This window comes from Rhamphochromis longiceps, linkage group LG22 (assembly GCF_057381845.1).
Source record: "Rhamphochromis longiceps isolate RC_006_pf linkage group LG22, R_longiceps_female_GT1.1, whole genome shotgun sequence".
Classification (NCBI taxonomy): domain Eukaryota; kingdom Metazoa; phylum Chordata; class Actinopteri; order Cichliformes; family Cichlidae; genus Rhamphochromis; species Rhamphochromis longiceps.
Genome location: NC_140577.1, coordinates 32,441,554 through 32,458,371, shown reverse-complemented (window position 1 = coordinate 32,458,371; position 16,818 = coordinate 32,441,554). Strand labels below are relative to the sequence as shown.

At 41.2% G+C, this 16,818-nt stretch overlaps 1 protein-coding gene across 1 annotated transcript; it reads right to left on the bottom strand.

Moving 5' to 3' along the window:
* Positions 1 to 2,754: 2,754 nt before the first annotated feature.
* Positions 2,755 to 15,963, bottom strand: srd5a1 (steroid-5-alpha-reductase, alpha polypeptide 1 (3-oxo-5 alpha-steroid delta 4-dehydrogenase alpha 1)). The gene is made up of 5 exons (XM_085396279.1): positions 15,546 to 15,963; positions 15,150 to 15,316; positions 12,894 to 12,995; positions 5,231 to 5,381; positions 2,755 to 5,102 (listed from the first exon to the last, which is right to left on the bottom strand). Exons 1-5 carry the CDS (start codon positions 15,854 to 15,856, stop codon positions 5,036 to 5,038), a joined length of 798 nt encoding a protein of 265 aa, XP_085252405.1. The 5' UTR covers positions 15,857 to 15,963; the 3' UTR covers positions 2,755 to 5,035.
* Between the last annotated feature and the right edge of the window lie 855 nt (positions 15,964 to 16,818).

Here is a 16,818-nt window from a genome sequence, read left to right as displayed (position 1 = left end):
ATCCGCAGCTTCCTCTGAAAGACAAAAACTGGAACCATGTAACTTTTAAGGAAAGTATAATTTACTTCAAAAGAAGATCAGGCCATGAGACTGTCGGCATCCCAAACACTTGCTCGAGGCCACAAACTCTGGCCCTTGAAATGCTGCTCACATACACACAGCAGTAAGCCTACACTGCAGTGCAAACACAGACTGTATATAAGGACATAGAGGCTTTTCATACGATCTAAGTACAACAACACAGTAACATGGTCCCCCCCCCCCCCCCCCGTCTAAGCTTAAAAGGGCCTCCTTTTCCCCCGTTTATTATTTCAGATGCACACTGCGGACCTGGATTCCAAATGTTCATTTTGAAGTGAAGCACAGCAGGTGGTGTTCATCATCCCAGTATCTCAGTACTGCCCAGGCCCCACCGGTAACAGCAATCCCAAGCCATTAAACACTACGGTGAAGGAGTGGCAGGCAGGATAACCAGCACCTTCTGGGATGTGTATGTATTTCTTTTTAAAGAGTATCTTGCATAATGCCTGCCCCCAACCTCTGCTACTCACGTGCAGCATGTGACATAGCCAAAGAAACTCCCCCCTAGAGCAAACTATGTGTCGGCTAGGATATGCAGCTCGCCATAAAACACACTCGGGCACACACACAGATGCTTACTCCCACTGTACGCCTGCAGAAAGCCAATCTCTTCTTCCTATCTTTTCCATTTTACACTGCATGAAACACGGGCACTGACAAAGTGCACTGAATAGGTTATTCCTCTCATCTCTCATGTCACGGACTCAGCTCGAGCCGAGCGCCGACACCGACTATGTCTCAGCGTGCGTGTCGTTTCAAGGCTGGTTTGCCTCATTGTCAGCTTTTATGGGATTACAACATTGGTGACGACTGGACCGTAGCTGACAGACACCTAAAAGATGCACACGAACACACACACGCACAGAAACAACAACACAGGAGAAGCTGGAGAAGCCACTAATATGCTCACAGGCAGAACAGTAATAGGAGATAATATTAAGGAAGCAGGCAGTTGTCTGAGGCTGCATGTGGCTTGAATAGTAATGAGGCTGCAGTATGTTCCAGATATTTAACCCACATTAGTGGGAAGCTGCGCTTACAATGTCGGCAGCCATTACACTGTTTCTACATGTGAGCATATTGCCTGTGGTGCGTTGCCCCCACTGTGCAGTTAGGTACAGTAATAACAAGGACATCATTAGAATGAACCCACTGATTATCATCTAACCGCAGAGCAGGTTCAAAACTGCAAATCTGGGCCATCGACTTTATATGCAGTCTGTGGTCTGAACCTACAGTCCAAACTGTACCACCTGAATGCAAGATGGGGGGGTTAAAAGAGTTTAAACCTAGGAGGTGTAGGTGTGTTAATATGCGCCATCTACAGGTAAAGAGAACATCTTCAAACTGCTGTCCATCGCCTGCATTCTGGGTGCAAAGGAGGGATCCTGCACCATTTACAAAATCATAACCAAGGGATTTTAAGACCTCAGTAAACACAAAGGAAGACCAAGAGATCATACTGATAGTTATGACAGGGCAGAAATCAGTGCAACACCAAGTACGCTGTTTTTCTTCATGCATGACAATAAACTGAATATTTCTGTTAAAGTTAATGTTAAACAATTTGACATAAAACAGAAACTTTATATATTATAAAGTTCACCTGCACTGTTACACAGAAATTTTACACGGAATCTAAGACTAGGACTTCATGTTTCCTTTAATTTCAGACTTTTTGAGATAATATTTTGTACAAAGTCTAGTCCTATCCATGGGAGGCAAGACTGGAGCCATAAATAAACAAATAAATAACTAAAGCAGCTATCACATTACCGGCTGGCTTAGGACTCCATGTTGCCATGTTGGTTTTCCCCCTTTTATAGCCAGCAGTGGCCATATTTGAAGAAGAGGGTGGATCGCTAACTTATCAACTGGACTTGACTGTTTTGAACCCTTCGTCATTTTCACTGTTGCTTCCAATGGCCACTCATACAATAAATGGCCTGTATTTGTATAGCGCTTTACACGTTCAGTCATCCACCCATTCACACACTGGTGATGGCAAGCTACATTGTAGCCACAGCCACCCTGGGGTGCACTGACAGAGGCGACAATAGTGACTTGTCAATCACAAGGTTGATCCAGTCATAAACATTTCATGCTTTATCCTTATTTCCCTCTTATTGGGTCCACAGTTTACAAAATGAACATCTTATTGTTTTCAATAAATCTTGAAAGTAGATTTCCAGGCTGGCTTTACTTTTCACATCGGAAAGCGGTGTCCATCTTTTATATACAGTCTATGGCTTGCAAGACGGGCAGAACATGCAGCAGTGGCTTGTTATTTTACTTTCCTACCACAGACGTGTGTTTGTTCGCATGCAGCAGTCTTAAAGGCTGAAGGTTGTTAATGCTGCTTAGTTGTTGCTTTTCCATGTTACATTAAATTATATAGCATGCGTATATTAAATATTACTTGTATCCAGAGCCTGTGTGTCTAAGTTTGGGACCAACAAGCCATTACACAGTGCATGAAGATGAATGGTATTACAGGCAAATGGCACACTCAGTTGTAAATAGTGTCTGTGTAATATAGTGATGCAATTACAAGGAGCCCAGACAGAGGATGCACAACTAGAAAAAAAAAACACCCTGGAAAAAAGAGAGAGAAGGTGGGGGCACGAAGGACGTCTCTCTGCAAAGCAGCCATCATTTATCATCACACTCAGACGCAGCAGTCAAAGTATTTATTGGTGACAAAGTGTAAAAATCCCTTTATCAAATTCCTAAAGACATGACCTCAGTTGTGACAGGAAAAGGACTTCATCAGAAAATGAGTGAGCAAACTTTAAAGATAACTGCACTTCTTTTGAATAAAAAGTCATTTTTAAAACCCACCCAAAAAAAGGGCACCTGAGTACCAACAAACCATGACATGATTTAAGAAAAGTCTTAACTTACACTGACAAGATTATGACTCACAGTAACAAAAATGAAACCGTAATGGAGCGAAAGAGACAAGTCCAATATTTCCTGTTCCTGTCTTTACTTCCAGTTTTTCTCCGTCCCTTCAAAAACACATCTCGCACAGCTTTATTCATTCAGCACGCGTTGTCCTCCTGCTTTCACCAGGCCAATATTTTTCTCTAATTTCTTCTCCACTTCTTCACCATCTCTCTGAGAAACTCCCAGCATGGGGCATGTTTTGGGGCAACTCTTATTTTCTAATTTCAGGCATGGGTGACTTATTGACGCCTGTGCTTGATCTTCATTCTCTGTCCCCGCAGTCCATGAGTGGGGGACAGGCCTGATGCAAGTCTCAGTCTTTTTTTTTTTTTTTTTTTTACTTTGTACATTTTTCCAACTTTGTAGTACATGCAAACAAAAAATACGAAAAAAAGAACACAAAAGAAACAAACTAAAAGGAATAAAGCGCACCTAATCTGTGGGGTGAAGAAAACAAAGAATAATTATACACATATGTATAGAGAAGTACTGTCTTATCAATCCCGTCCCAAAAACACCATCCACCCAGACTCTTACATCCATATGAAGGCTGCCAGACAGGGCCCGAAGTCTGGTCCTCTCCCCGACAGGTCCAGTTCCATTCACAATCATAACATATTTGAACCCGGAGCGGGTATTAGCAGGACCCCATTCTCTCAGGGTCTGGCCGTCCGCCTATGCCTCAAAGGACCAAGAACCAAAAGCTGTTTGAATTAAGAAGAGGAAAAAAAAAAAAAAAAAAAAAAAAAACCCTCAGAGGAGAGGTCCCTGCCTTATGGGGTTGAGTGAGTCTTATAGGCTATCCATTTTGTCCACAGTTTATCAGATTTCAGTCTCAAAGTGTAGGTCATCTCTATCTCTAGAGATCTATCTATATCTATCCTCAATTACATCAGTCCATTCTTCCAATTTTAAAGGGTCACTTTTCAGCCAGTTTTTTGTTATTATCTTTTTGCTTGACAACAACATAATTTTAAACAAGTAATGGTCCTCCTTTCTTACATTTTCCCATATTCCAAAATACAATACTCGTGCCTCACATGACATGCTTTCCCAGTAAGGTTTGCTATTTTTACACTTCCAAAACACATGAGAATGATTGGCGTCCCAGTCTCCACATAATCTCCAGCATTGTTGGGGTGTTTTCAGCTGCTTGCTTTTGATATAAGGTGTAATAAAGAACCTAATCACATTTTTCCAGCCATATTCTCTCCATCGTCTAGAGCTGGTGGAATTATGCTATGAGAGACAAACGGATCGCCAGTCATCCTCTGACATAATTCAGATTCCCACTTTTGTTTAATATATAATGTTTCATTCCTATTCTAATTTTGCAGACCAGTCTTTTTTTGAGTCCAGATATGCAGTTACATTCACAAAGTTGCTTCTCTTTCAGGACTTTGAGATGACGAGGTCAGTAGATGACACCCAGAGCAAAATCCAGTAGAAAACACGTTCTACGTGATTCAGAACTCGTCTATTTGATGTGAATCGACATTAAAAAGATTTGCAACAGCTGAATCTTGAGGATAAAATGACCATTTTAAATGTCTGCTTTGCATTTCCAACTTTATGTTCCAACTGGGAGAATATGCAGAGCAGGAGGAGAGTCTTAAAGCTGTTTACTGCTGATGTAGACTGTCATAAATCCCGTATATTACCATGGAGCTACTCCATTCACAACCTTTATTTCCTCTGGAGGAGAGCTGAATGCCGCCTCTCCTGCAAACGCAACACCTCCAGCACATTCAGTCCATGCTTGTTGAGGTTCCTTGGTGCTTTGTGATGTTATTACCAACGTAACAAATGATAAAAACCTTTCTGAGATGGTGACTTTTAACAATTGCTTCTTCACACCAAGAGTGCGCTTGTTTTCAGTGGAAAAAAAATAAGCTGTGTTCAAGGTTTGTTGCTACATTAGAGAATTTCTAAATTAGGCAAATGATCACAGGAATGTTCTTCGCCATTGCAGGAGAACACATTACCTTTCGAGGTGTCCAGCTTTCTAGAACAGAAAGGGAATCAACACCTTCCTGCTTTTAGGGTAGTCCTCAAACTTGGCAAGGTACCATCTGCAGAGCAAGAACAAAGGAACAAGAAATTTTCCTGTGTTAATTCTGAATTTTGTTTAAAATGTACAGTGTGCACACTCCAGGAAAATTGCTCCGAGTGTGAGAACGCTGCCTGTTTTTGTTCTTACTTGTGGTGGGCCACAGCTCTGCTAGCGAGGACCACTGCGGTAAAGATGGCGAAGGCTGCACTGTGAACAGAGTGACCAGCCAGAGTGAAGCCAGCCCACTCTGTTATCTCGCCCAAGAAGTTGGCCCCAGACACGTACTCGAACATGCCGCCTGTGGGTGGAAGACAGCGACATTAGAGCAGGTGGGTTTCTCCTTTGATGTGCTCACTGATGCAAAAATAACCCAAACATTTTAATGTTGAGGGAAATAAAATCCAGTGACTTTTTGCAGAATACAATTTGATACTAAGCTGAAGAAGTGGTGACATTTCCACTGCCTGTGAATCTTATTTGGAGGCAACATGCAGTTACAAAATGCAAAGGGCATTCACAGAGCTGGCTTCATACCACACATACATGGCTGAGCACTCAGTATGCGACTGCAGGCTATGTGCTCAGCAGTGCTGCTACCCTTTATGTGAAAATAGCAGATTCTTGGCTGAGGGGATTCCAGACGTGCCTGTAGGCTGATCTGGAGCAACAAAGCTCACAGCTTCCTCACACCTCGCCTTCTCTGCTCTATTTTCTTTAAGGTTCAGGGAAGGATTGTTTCAACAGGTTCAGTGCAAGTTCAGGCTCAAGGTGCTTTTGTTGTGACTACGCTCCCAGTCAGGGGAGCCGCTCACTTTGTGAACCCGTTATGATTACAGATTTATTTAACAGAGGTAGAAGCCAACTTATGGTTTGGATTTTTCAGAGAAAACAGTTTGATTCCATGTACCCACCGTACAGCCTGTTTTGCAAAAGGAATTTGGACGTGAACCAATGCCTTGTTTACCCAACCCCCTCCTTACATGTCACATCTTATACAGTGCTCAGCCAGTTAAATGCAGTACAAGGTCACACACACACTTAAAAAAACCAAAACCAAACCATAAATCCACTCATGTTTCAGTTGTTAGGTCTGTTTTAGCCAAGCTGGGGCGGGCTGCACAGCAAACTCTTCCTAAAATGGGTTTACTCATCAGAGAACGTTGATGTGTTGCATTCCCCTCCCAAAAACACCGAAACAAACAAAACATTTATCGACCATTTGTACAGAGAACCACCAACCATCATTTTGACACTCAGTGTTAAATGCTGCAGTCCTGACTGCCTAACAACATGAAGGCTGTATAGCATGACCCAGATCTAGCTAGATAGCTCAATATATAAGGCACTGTCGTTAGATAAAAGATTAGTAATTATCACAGGGATTGAATGGATCTGGGATGGAATTCTGATCCAGGGTGTTGGATAACAGATGTGTGGAGAATTAGACGAGTTGCTGCCTGTGTAGAGCAGCAAGTGAACCATAGCTGAACTAAACAGAGTCGAGTCTGTAGAACAGGGGTCGGCAACCCTAGGCAGGGTTAACTGATGGCACCATAGCTGGACGGGCATACCAGACATTTGCTCGGTGGGCCGATGATTTTTTTTTTTTGGAACGGTATAAACAATGAAAGGTGGTGGATTGGCTAGATACTGGTCGGTGTGTAAAAATAACTCAGTTGTTTGGTGGTGGCTATGGCGGAGCTTCCGCAGATTCAGTAAAATTAACAAGTGGTGGAGGCCAGCAGGTGGATGAGGGAGAGGGGAGACAGGAGGAGGAGAGACCCGAGGCGGCCGCCAGTCCGAGTGTCAGGTGAACTGAACTTCAGGTAAGAAGTTACGACCTGCAGTCTATCTGGGTCAGATATAAACCAAGTTTAGGTGGAGTTTATTTTCGTTATGCTGACTTTTTACAGTCAGTTACAATAACTCGTACTGCGTGCTAACTAGCATGACGGAGTTTCTATACAGCTGGGTGGTGCTATGATGTTACTGATAGTGAACTTTATTTTATCCATAAGGTCAGCTAGTAGAGTTGCCACCCGCCCCGTACAAACGGAATCATCCCGTATTCAGAGACATTATTACGTGTTTCGTGTTGAGCTGAGATGTCTAGGATGGAAAAAGACACAAAGCTGGATTTATTCTGTCTTTGCTGCACAGCTGCCTCTTCTTCTCTCATTCTCCCCCCTCTCTCTCCTGTTTCTACTTCAATCATGAAACTGATCAATGATCAGCTGATCGTCTCTCTTGTTTGTTTATCGCCCACTTTGCGCCAGAAAGAGGAAACCAGTGGATGTCGCGCTAAACAACAGCAGCACGTTTAAGCTTGATCAGCTGTTGTTAGAATTTATTTAATATTAACTTCTAGTATCAGCTGATGTTTGCTGGAGCCACAGCTGTAAAGCTGCTGGTCATGATATGGTTTGGTTATCTGGTGAGAGGGAAACATGAAGATGAAACCAGGAGATGTCCTTACTGAATCATCAGAGCTGAACAGGTGATGGAGAAACAGGTTTACCTTTTAGGTGACATGGATGAGTTGAAGGGAAGTTATGAACTGTTTCTGAGAGACAAATAACACCAGGATCCTTTTCTATGTAGCTGACAGCTGGTAACTGTACAGGGGCAGGTCTAGCAAAGTTTTGCCAGGAGGGCAGGTAGGGCATTAACAGGGAAAGGGGGGCACAAAGAAATACTTTCTTATTCTCATTTAAAATGTCTGGCTGTTATTAAATTATCTGAAGCTTACAATGAAAGTTTTTATCTGATGTAAAATGTATAGAAATCATACATATACCAACAAGACTGTACATCACTGTCACAACAGCGTTTGTTTTCATTCAAAGGCTTTATGGCTTTAATACCTGGGGGGCCGGTCTCTAGTCAAAATGCCCGGGTCAATTTTTTGTCCCAGTCCAGCCCTGGGCACGACACGCAGTGAGTTAATCTGAGAAGGTGCATCAAAAAAAATAAATGGTCGTGCCACCAGTGCACATCGCAAATTAGCTCGCATAGACACATTAGTTGTGCCTCTTCTTAATGACGGTATCTTAGCTAAAAACCCAACTACCAGATTCAACTTGTAATTGGCTAAAAATAACTTAGCCTACTGGTGAGAGGGACGCTGTTGGCTTTCCACATTCCGACACTTCAAAGGTTTCTGGAGCTTTCCGCTCAGCACAGCATCAGCACCACGGAAATACTCTGATACATACATAGACTCGAGACACAATGCATTTTGGGACTTTCAGATGTTTGGACCAATGTTTTATTTTCTGATCAAACCAGAAATCTTTAATGAGCAGCTGGATTTGTCTCGCATTAACTGAGTTAATGCCAGTTAATGCAACATCGAAGCAGCTGGAATCCACAGCTGTGTGTGTTCATGGAGCTGGATTTTCACCTGCTGGACGTCACTATCTGACAAGTTTAACTGTCCTCAGAACATTGCAGAGGCCTTATTGACAGTATTTGGCTCTACATATCTGTGTGAGCAGATTTTCTCTCACATGAAGAGAGTCCTCAGGTCTGAATGCTGGACCCTCGGAGACCCGAGTCTCTGAGTGGGAGACCAGAGATCACATTAACATGTGTGACTCTGTATTAACAAACATGCCATATTGGCCCAGTTTATTTTTCTTATCATTGTTGTGAGGAGACCATAAATAGCATTTGTATTTTCTGTTGTTCAGTTCATTTGCTGTTATGGATAAAAAGTCTTTTTTTGTTTCAAAATAGCTGAGAACTATTCGCTGACAGCTGCCAACATCTACGAACAAATATAATCCTATAAAGTGGCTCTATATAGTGTGTAACTGTTCATATAGAGCGTTATTCAATTTATTGCTAATGCAATCATATGGATGGCACACTGACCTCTGAGGAAATTTTAAATGGCACTTGCCATCAGAAAGGTTGCCGACCCCTGCTGTAGAAAGTAAAGAGTGAAGTCCAGATCAGAGTAGGGCTGCTCAATTAATCAAATTTTAATCACGATTACGATCTGGGCTTTCAACGATCATTAAAAATGACTGAGCCGATTATTAGCCCCTCCCTCATTTATCCGCGACACCTTAAAGGCCGGTCCGTGAAAATATTGTCGGGCATAAACCGTCCGTGGCGCAAAAAAGGTTGGAGACCGCTGATTAAGAGGACCCGAGGGAAGCTCGGAAAGCTAAGCAGAAGTTATTTGGAGAGGAGAGTGACTGCCGTTGGTTGAAAAGAGAGGTAAAAAAAAAAAAACTTCAGTGGTGTTGCACACTATTTTATATTATTTTTTTAAAGTCATTATTCAATACATTGTCATTGTTAACCCTTTAAAGCCGGTCAGAGCAGCACGCTCCGTTTTGTGTAACTATTTTTAAATCCCTGTAGAACCTGGACCGTGTAAGCTAGCGCAATAATTTATTTTGCATATGAAACCGGAGGAGTTGTACTTACATCTTATGCCATCAGCTTGTCCTCGGTCACGGTTTCCTTCCACATAAAGCTTTACAAAAATTGCATAAAAAGCGCTTGCAGGAACAAAAACATAATATTCCAGAAACACGCTTTGCCGATCCGATCAGCTGTTCGTAACACTTCCCACATTGAAACAGATGTCAGCGCGAACTATCACATGTCCGCCATTTCCTGGCTGAAACCGGAACTGACATCATTTTCGCGGAAATGTAGTTTTTTACTTGTAGGCCTTAAAAGCCTATACTGGTCATGTTTGACTTTTCTGAATAGTTGCTGGGATGCTTAGAACTCGAGTTGCACTGCTGGAAATAGTTTATTTTGATGCACCTGCTGTTTTCTTTGCAAATTTGCATCATAGGATTGTTTTTTCGTTTTTCCTGCAATAAAAATTGGTGTATCTCCAAAATAAAACTATGAAGACACTCAAAATAAATTTCCTGTTGTTGTAAACTATTTTTTGCAACTTTTTTGTATTTAAAGTTTTGAGGGATAAACCTCTTAAATTTCTCCAAGTAGAAATATATGTAAAAAAAACAAAAACGATTTTCAATTTTTTTGTAGTTTATTGCACTTTTTTGCAATTAATGTAGTTACTATGGACTTAATGCATACATATTATTAAAATATGGTAAATGGTAAATGGCCTGTATTTATATAGCGCTTTTCTAGTCCCTAAGGACCCCAAAGCGCTTTACATATCCAGTCATCCACCCATTCACACACACATTCACACACTGGTGATGGCAAGCTACATTGTAGCCACAGCCACCCTGGGGCGCACTGACAGAGGCGAGGCTGCCGGACACTGGCGCCACCGGGCCCTCTGACCACCACCAGTAGGCAACGGGTGAAGTGTCTTGCCCAAGGACACAACGACCGAGACTGTCCAAGCCGGGGCTCGAACCGGCAACCTTCCGATTACAAGGCGAACTCCCAACTCTTAAGCCACGATCGCCCGTTTATGGGCTATAACAGTTGTATAGCAACTTGAAATGCTCCCACAAATGGCACTACAACATGTAAAAAAATAATATAAGCTCTGGCGGACTTGGTTCTATAGTAGGTCTTAAAGGGTTAAATAAATATCGTCAAATAATCGAGATCTCAATTTCAGTAAAAATAATCGTGATTATCATTTTTGCCATAATCGAGCAGCCCTAGATCAGAGTAGCTGAATCGGGCCTGAGGAGCTGAGGGAGGTGACGGGCTGCAGAGTGAATGGCAAAAAGCTGCAGAATGACAAGTGAACAGTTTTCTCCTTTGCAGCCTCTTTATCGTGGTTAGTGAAGAGCCGTGCAGAATAATTTGGCTGTTGGCAACTTGGTCTGTCACAGATCAAGAGGCAACTCTGACTGAGAAACCAAAGGTCATCATATGTTCTTACATTACGGACTTTTCAGTCACATGGTTGACCCAGCCTGAGGCATGCTCTGCATTTAAGCCTCCCTTCTAACCAACTGGGGCAGTGGTTTACAAAATGAACATGTTATATTCAATGAGACTTGAAAGTAATAAGTGAAAACACCAACAGCTTGTTTCAGAAATCCCATGTGAAATGTGATTTTTTGTTTTGCTTTTGTAGTGTTGTCAACTGACCCTTCTGTGCTTAAAACACTCCAATGTTAAAAATGTAAACAAATACTATAAATACATCAATCTGAAAGCACATTAGTCTCAAATAACATGAACACTTCATAAAGATGAATTATGTACACAGCCTGAATACTGAATAAGTGAGGGTTTCACATTTACACACATCTTCCACTGTACGCCTGGCTAACTGTCTAACAATTACTGTCAACTCTGTGTGGTTTAAAAGATTTCCATGTTTGTGTCAGTGAAAGCAAACACACTAAAAGTCCTACAAGTTGGACCGTATTAGAGGATGTGCAGCAAGAGCTGTTTATACAGTAATGTAAGGGCTCACAGAGGCCCAGGCAAAGACAGCTAGTGACAACCTGTGATTCTGCTTAGTGTGATCTGTATAATCATGAGACCACACTGGAAAATTAGCATCTAGCACACAGAGACCGCAGCGTCGAGGGCCATTATGTGATTGCAGGTTTTGTGACTTCCTTCTCACTCATCACGTGTGCTGCAACAAAAACATTCAGAGTCTAAACCTAAGAATAAGTAGCGCCACAATGTAAAAACGGCACCGTTTACAAGGAAGGACTGTATCCTAAAATTGAAGAAGGCCCTGTCTCAGAATTTCATGAAAGTATTTTATGCTTATTTCAAGCTGTATACTTTTATTTTTGGAATTTGCTAGAATAGCTTTATTGGAAACCATGCTTATTTATTTTATACTAATCTTAGCATGGCCCCTCAGTTACTCCTCTGCCTGAAACTATGTTTCACAAATACGTAATCGATTTGATCAGTTTCCCCCTCTACATTCTGTATGCATATGCCAGTTTTTACATGCATACACAACGTATAAAAGGTAAACTTGGTGTGACAGTGTTCTGAGTTAAGCTCTTAAATAAATAAATAAATAAATAAATAAATAAATAAAGTTTACCAGCACAATCGATGTACAGTTCGCCCAGGACTGAGAGAAATTACATTGCCCCATTCTTTATAGCTTACTTTACAGAGTACAATGAAAACCTAATGAAATGATTTCATTATATATTGTTTTCTTTCGTCGTTTAATGATCAAATTACTAACAAAAATGTTGCATTGCTTACTTTAGGCTGAGTATGCAAAAACTTAAGACTACACTTACAGAAATGATTTATCCTTAATTACTGGACACCTGCTGTTGAATTTATTTCTGAACAGAAAATTAAATAGTCTAAATCAAAGGTGTCAAACATTAGGCCTGGGGCCCAGAATCAGCCCGGCACAGACTCCAATTAGGCCCAATGGACAGTTTTGGACAATATGAAGGAGTGCACACATTTTGAACTGTATTTTCATTTTTTTTCTCCCCCTCAACACAGACGCTACACTTTTTTGGTTGTTTTTTAACAACAAGTCCACAATTTTTAAAAGGCTATTTTATTGCGAATTAACAAAACTTTCTGCTGTACAATTACAGGACAGTCTGGGTGACAAACTTTATGTAATTTTAAACATTTATGTCTTACAGCTTAAACTGAGCTTGAGTAGTGCTGACAGATTATTTCTTCAACACAGCAGCATTTCTAGAACAGATAGAAGAACTGAGACAACCTTGAAACGACACCACTTTTTCCTATGAAGTTATCTCAGGGACAAAATGTGTACCTAAACTCCTTTACGCTGACAGAAAGAGTTTCACTGGTTTGACCCACTGGAGATTAAAATGAGTTTAAAATCCCAAGTCTAAATAAAATGTCAGAGTCTGACTGAAGCTCTTACCTTTGGGAACCTTGTAACCAGTCTCTCCGGGCTTTCTCAGGTTCCTAAGGATGTGGTCAGATTGTACATTTATAAACCAGCCGACGAACCACAGTACTGAGCCTGGAGACAAAAGCAAAAGCTGTTTCAGCAAGTGACTGTACTGACAAAAAGCCAGAGAGCAAACCTTTGCGTTTCTTTTTCTTTTAGCATTTCCACATTTTGATGAATACTCCTGGTTTCCTTCCGAAAGCAACCTTAAAATATCATATTTTAAGTTTTCCTGCTAATCCAACTTAGGGTCACATACAGACTCGATATTTTCCCAGTTGTAACAGGACAAAAGGGAAGGTTTTAAAAGAAAAACTGCGTTGAGAAACTGTTGTTATAAATAAAATACATACATACATGATGCTTTAGACAATGTGCACAAATTGGCGAACGTATTAAACTGTGTAATCACTGTCATCTGTGAGGTACAGCTCTCCAAATATCCACCCACATCTATCATTTCCTGACTTTTCAAAAATAGCTCACACTCCGGCTGTGGTTCTCAGACAGAAAGAGGGCAAAGTGCCCACAACAGGTCACTTTGTTGTGGGCAAAGTGCACCTTTGTAACCTTGTATCTCTGAGTCTCGTTGATGAGTTGATGACTGAACCTGGGGTTATTTGGCATGCAGCCACCCCACTGACAAATCTGATAATTCTACCTTTCAAAAACCTTTATGTGTGTACAAACACCAACAACTATACATAACATCTTTCTCACTCACTTAGAAAAACTCAAATACATGTGGACGAATCACCTGATACCCACAGATCACATAGAATGCCCACATGGGCATTCAACATGTAAAACAAGAACATCTGGGCTTCCAGTGTATACCGAAACAGAACAGCTCGTAACCATTCTACTAGATAACACAGATATTTTTTTTTGGCTCAGTAATGCCTCCAGTCTTCCCAGATGAGCTGGAGGAAGGGGTGAGTCAGGTCTTAGCTCGTCTGCTTAGGCTGCTGCCTCCATGACCCGGATAAGCAGCAGAAAATGGGTGGATAGATACATGGCTGGACTTATCCCAGATATACTGCCACATGTGTATATGTTGCTTTATATGGGTTTTTGAAAACTGTCCAGCAGATGCTCTGCTGGACAGTTTTCAGCACAGCACAGTGCATGTAGAGGACTATGCAATCAGCAGAGCCTCACCTTCCCCTACTTAAAACTGATACTATGTAATCCAACTGATGCAGTCTACAGCGTGGTTATTTTTTAATTGCACAAGAGGATGAGAGTGCAATTGTAAAGTGGAAACTACATCCAGGACGCTTGGCTAGCCAAGAACCACAGTGAAAGCTGAGTGAATGCCGACGCCAGCCCATCAACCAGACCTTGAACTTCAACCGGTAACAAATTGATGAGCAGTCAGGCTGCAGTCGCTGTTTCTACAGTAAAATCACAGTGGAGATCGCTTTGAAGTCGCTGTGTTGGTTTTTATCTTTGTTTTGTGCAATACCAAGGACAAAAACCCCTGTCATTAGGACAGGGGTTTTTGTCGGTATGTGAAACTATAGCTTACAGGTTTATATTGTTAAATGGTAATTATGAAACAATGTGTTACGGGTCATTTTACAGAGTAACATGAAAGTAATGTAACAAGTAGGATAACAAATCATCTTGAGTGCGCATGCGTCAACCATGCATGCAGCCTGTTATAGTTGCTCCTGTCTTTTCTCTTTAGTTTAACTTTTTTTCTTATTTATTTCTATGTCCTTTACTTTTAACTTAAATACAGAATTTTCCTTGGGGATTAATAAAGTATTCTGATTCTGCTTCAGACAAATTACTGAATCCTGGGAGTAATTAATCAACGTACTGCATTACTTTTAATAAATGTTTTATTTGTAATATGTGTGATAATTATTTTTTTAGAGTAACGACCCCAACACTGATCACAACAAAGAGGGGGAAATACCTCCAACATGGACAAACATTTGACCAGACAACATGCAATTAATTTGCATGACTTTAATGTCTTTGATATGCTGCTTAGCGATGGGGGTGATTCTCAAGGAAGATCCAGTGAGAATCGGTAAGAGAATGAATAAGGGATGGAATTGATAAGTGATATGGATATTAGCTCAATTCTTATCAATTCCCATCCCTATGTACACTTATAAAATACTAATTACACTCAGTACAACATTTTAACTTCTGCACACAACAAAATAATTCACATTCCTGTTGCAAACAGTCAGGGAACAGGACACCTACCAATGAGGAAGCATGGATGTGTAACCCAGTATGCTGGGTACTCAGCATAATGGCTCAGGTACCTGATCTGCATGAAGCCATTATAGCAGCAGAACACAAAGGCCAGAGCGAATGAAGCGAACGGTGTCGGTTTCCCTCCTCTGATTAAAAATGGATAAATGCAGGCTCTGCAGAAGAAGAAGAAAAAACACAACAAGAACACATTATTTTGAGTAATGGCATGTTTATACTGAAATGTATTCATCTGTGCACATTTTGACATCTCCTGTATCTGAGTTGCATAATCAATCAGGCGTTTCTTTGCCCAGTTGAAGGGGTACTTAAGCACTGCTCCTTGCGCAAGCCTGCTTATAACACTGTATAAATAAATAAACGTGACTGCCCACGGTTGCTTACCTCTGGACATAGTGAAGGAAATACATGGCAATGAGGAGCTGATTAGGTAGTAAAGACGTCTTGGAAGAAGATGTCCAGAGTAGCAGACACATAGGGAGCAGTAAGGCTGGCAGCTCCTGGACGAACCAGGCGAACCTGGCGTTAACTGGAAATCCATACTTGCTTGTAGCATACCGCCCGTAAGGAACATTTTCAAACAGCAAAGTAATAAAAGTGCAGGCTGCCATTAAAAACATGAAGTAAGCCATGCGGTCCAACATGTACAGCTCCTCTTCCTCTGAGGAGAAGAGCAGGGAGAGGAGAGCATCCATTTCGACCTGAGGGCTAATATTTAAAACTAAAACGTTCGCAATTAGCTAACTATACATACCGGTTATTCCCTAGCTTGCAGACAAGAGCCTGGACAGCGCATACGCTCGCGACCGATTCGGACCAATTAGGAGTTCTTGAACGATTACGCAACCGATCCTTTCAGCCAATGAAAGCGCTCGGTCTTTGCATCAGCATGTTAGATTGGATCCGATAGGTTTCTGAGTTCATAAAGTCGTCAGACTAAACTCTCGCGAGATCATAACCCAGCCGGAGAGCCGGCTGTTCGTGTATGAAAATGCTTATAAAAAGTCCAATCGGGGAAAAGTCATTTAACCTTCTCCTCATCCCCTACTTGCCAAATTTATACATTAACATTTATATCGACTGCTTTGTGCAAAACTCAGCTTGGTTAAACATCTCTCGGTTTAACATACGCAAATTGTTGCTGCAGTTTATTGTTGTAATCACAGCAATTCCCAGATGAGGTTGCCTATTTAACCCATCTCTTGGGTAATAACTTTCTGCTGGGTTAATGTGACGTTGTGTTATTTACTTCAAGCCAGGGTTATGCTACAGTTTTATATTTTCCTTCTTTCCAGGCTGCCACTACTGTTCAGTTTTAATGACAAATGGTTAGTCGATCTTTCTTAATGACTCTTTCTCAAAATTGAACTATAATGTGGAGTAATGTGGAAAATAGCAACTTGTACGGTCACTTTAATACTGTTATATAAAACATTGTTTTTACTTTTCATTGCTGTTAACATATAAACACACACAAAAAGAGACAAAGAATGTTTCATATAGAATACAAGCATTTTCAGTTCATCAATATTTTTCACAAAGAGTGGCTGTGTTTTCACTCATGTTTACACATTTACTACATTTTAAAATTAACATGAAGTGTTAAACTTGGGGACATGGCCATCATCTTCACCAACCAGCAGGCGAAGATTATGGA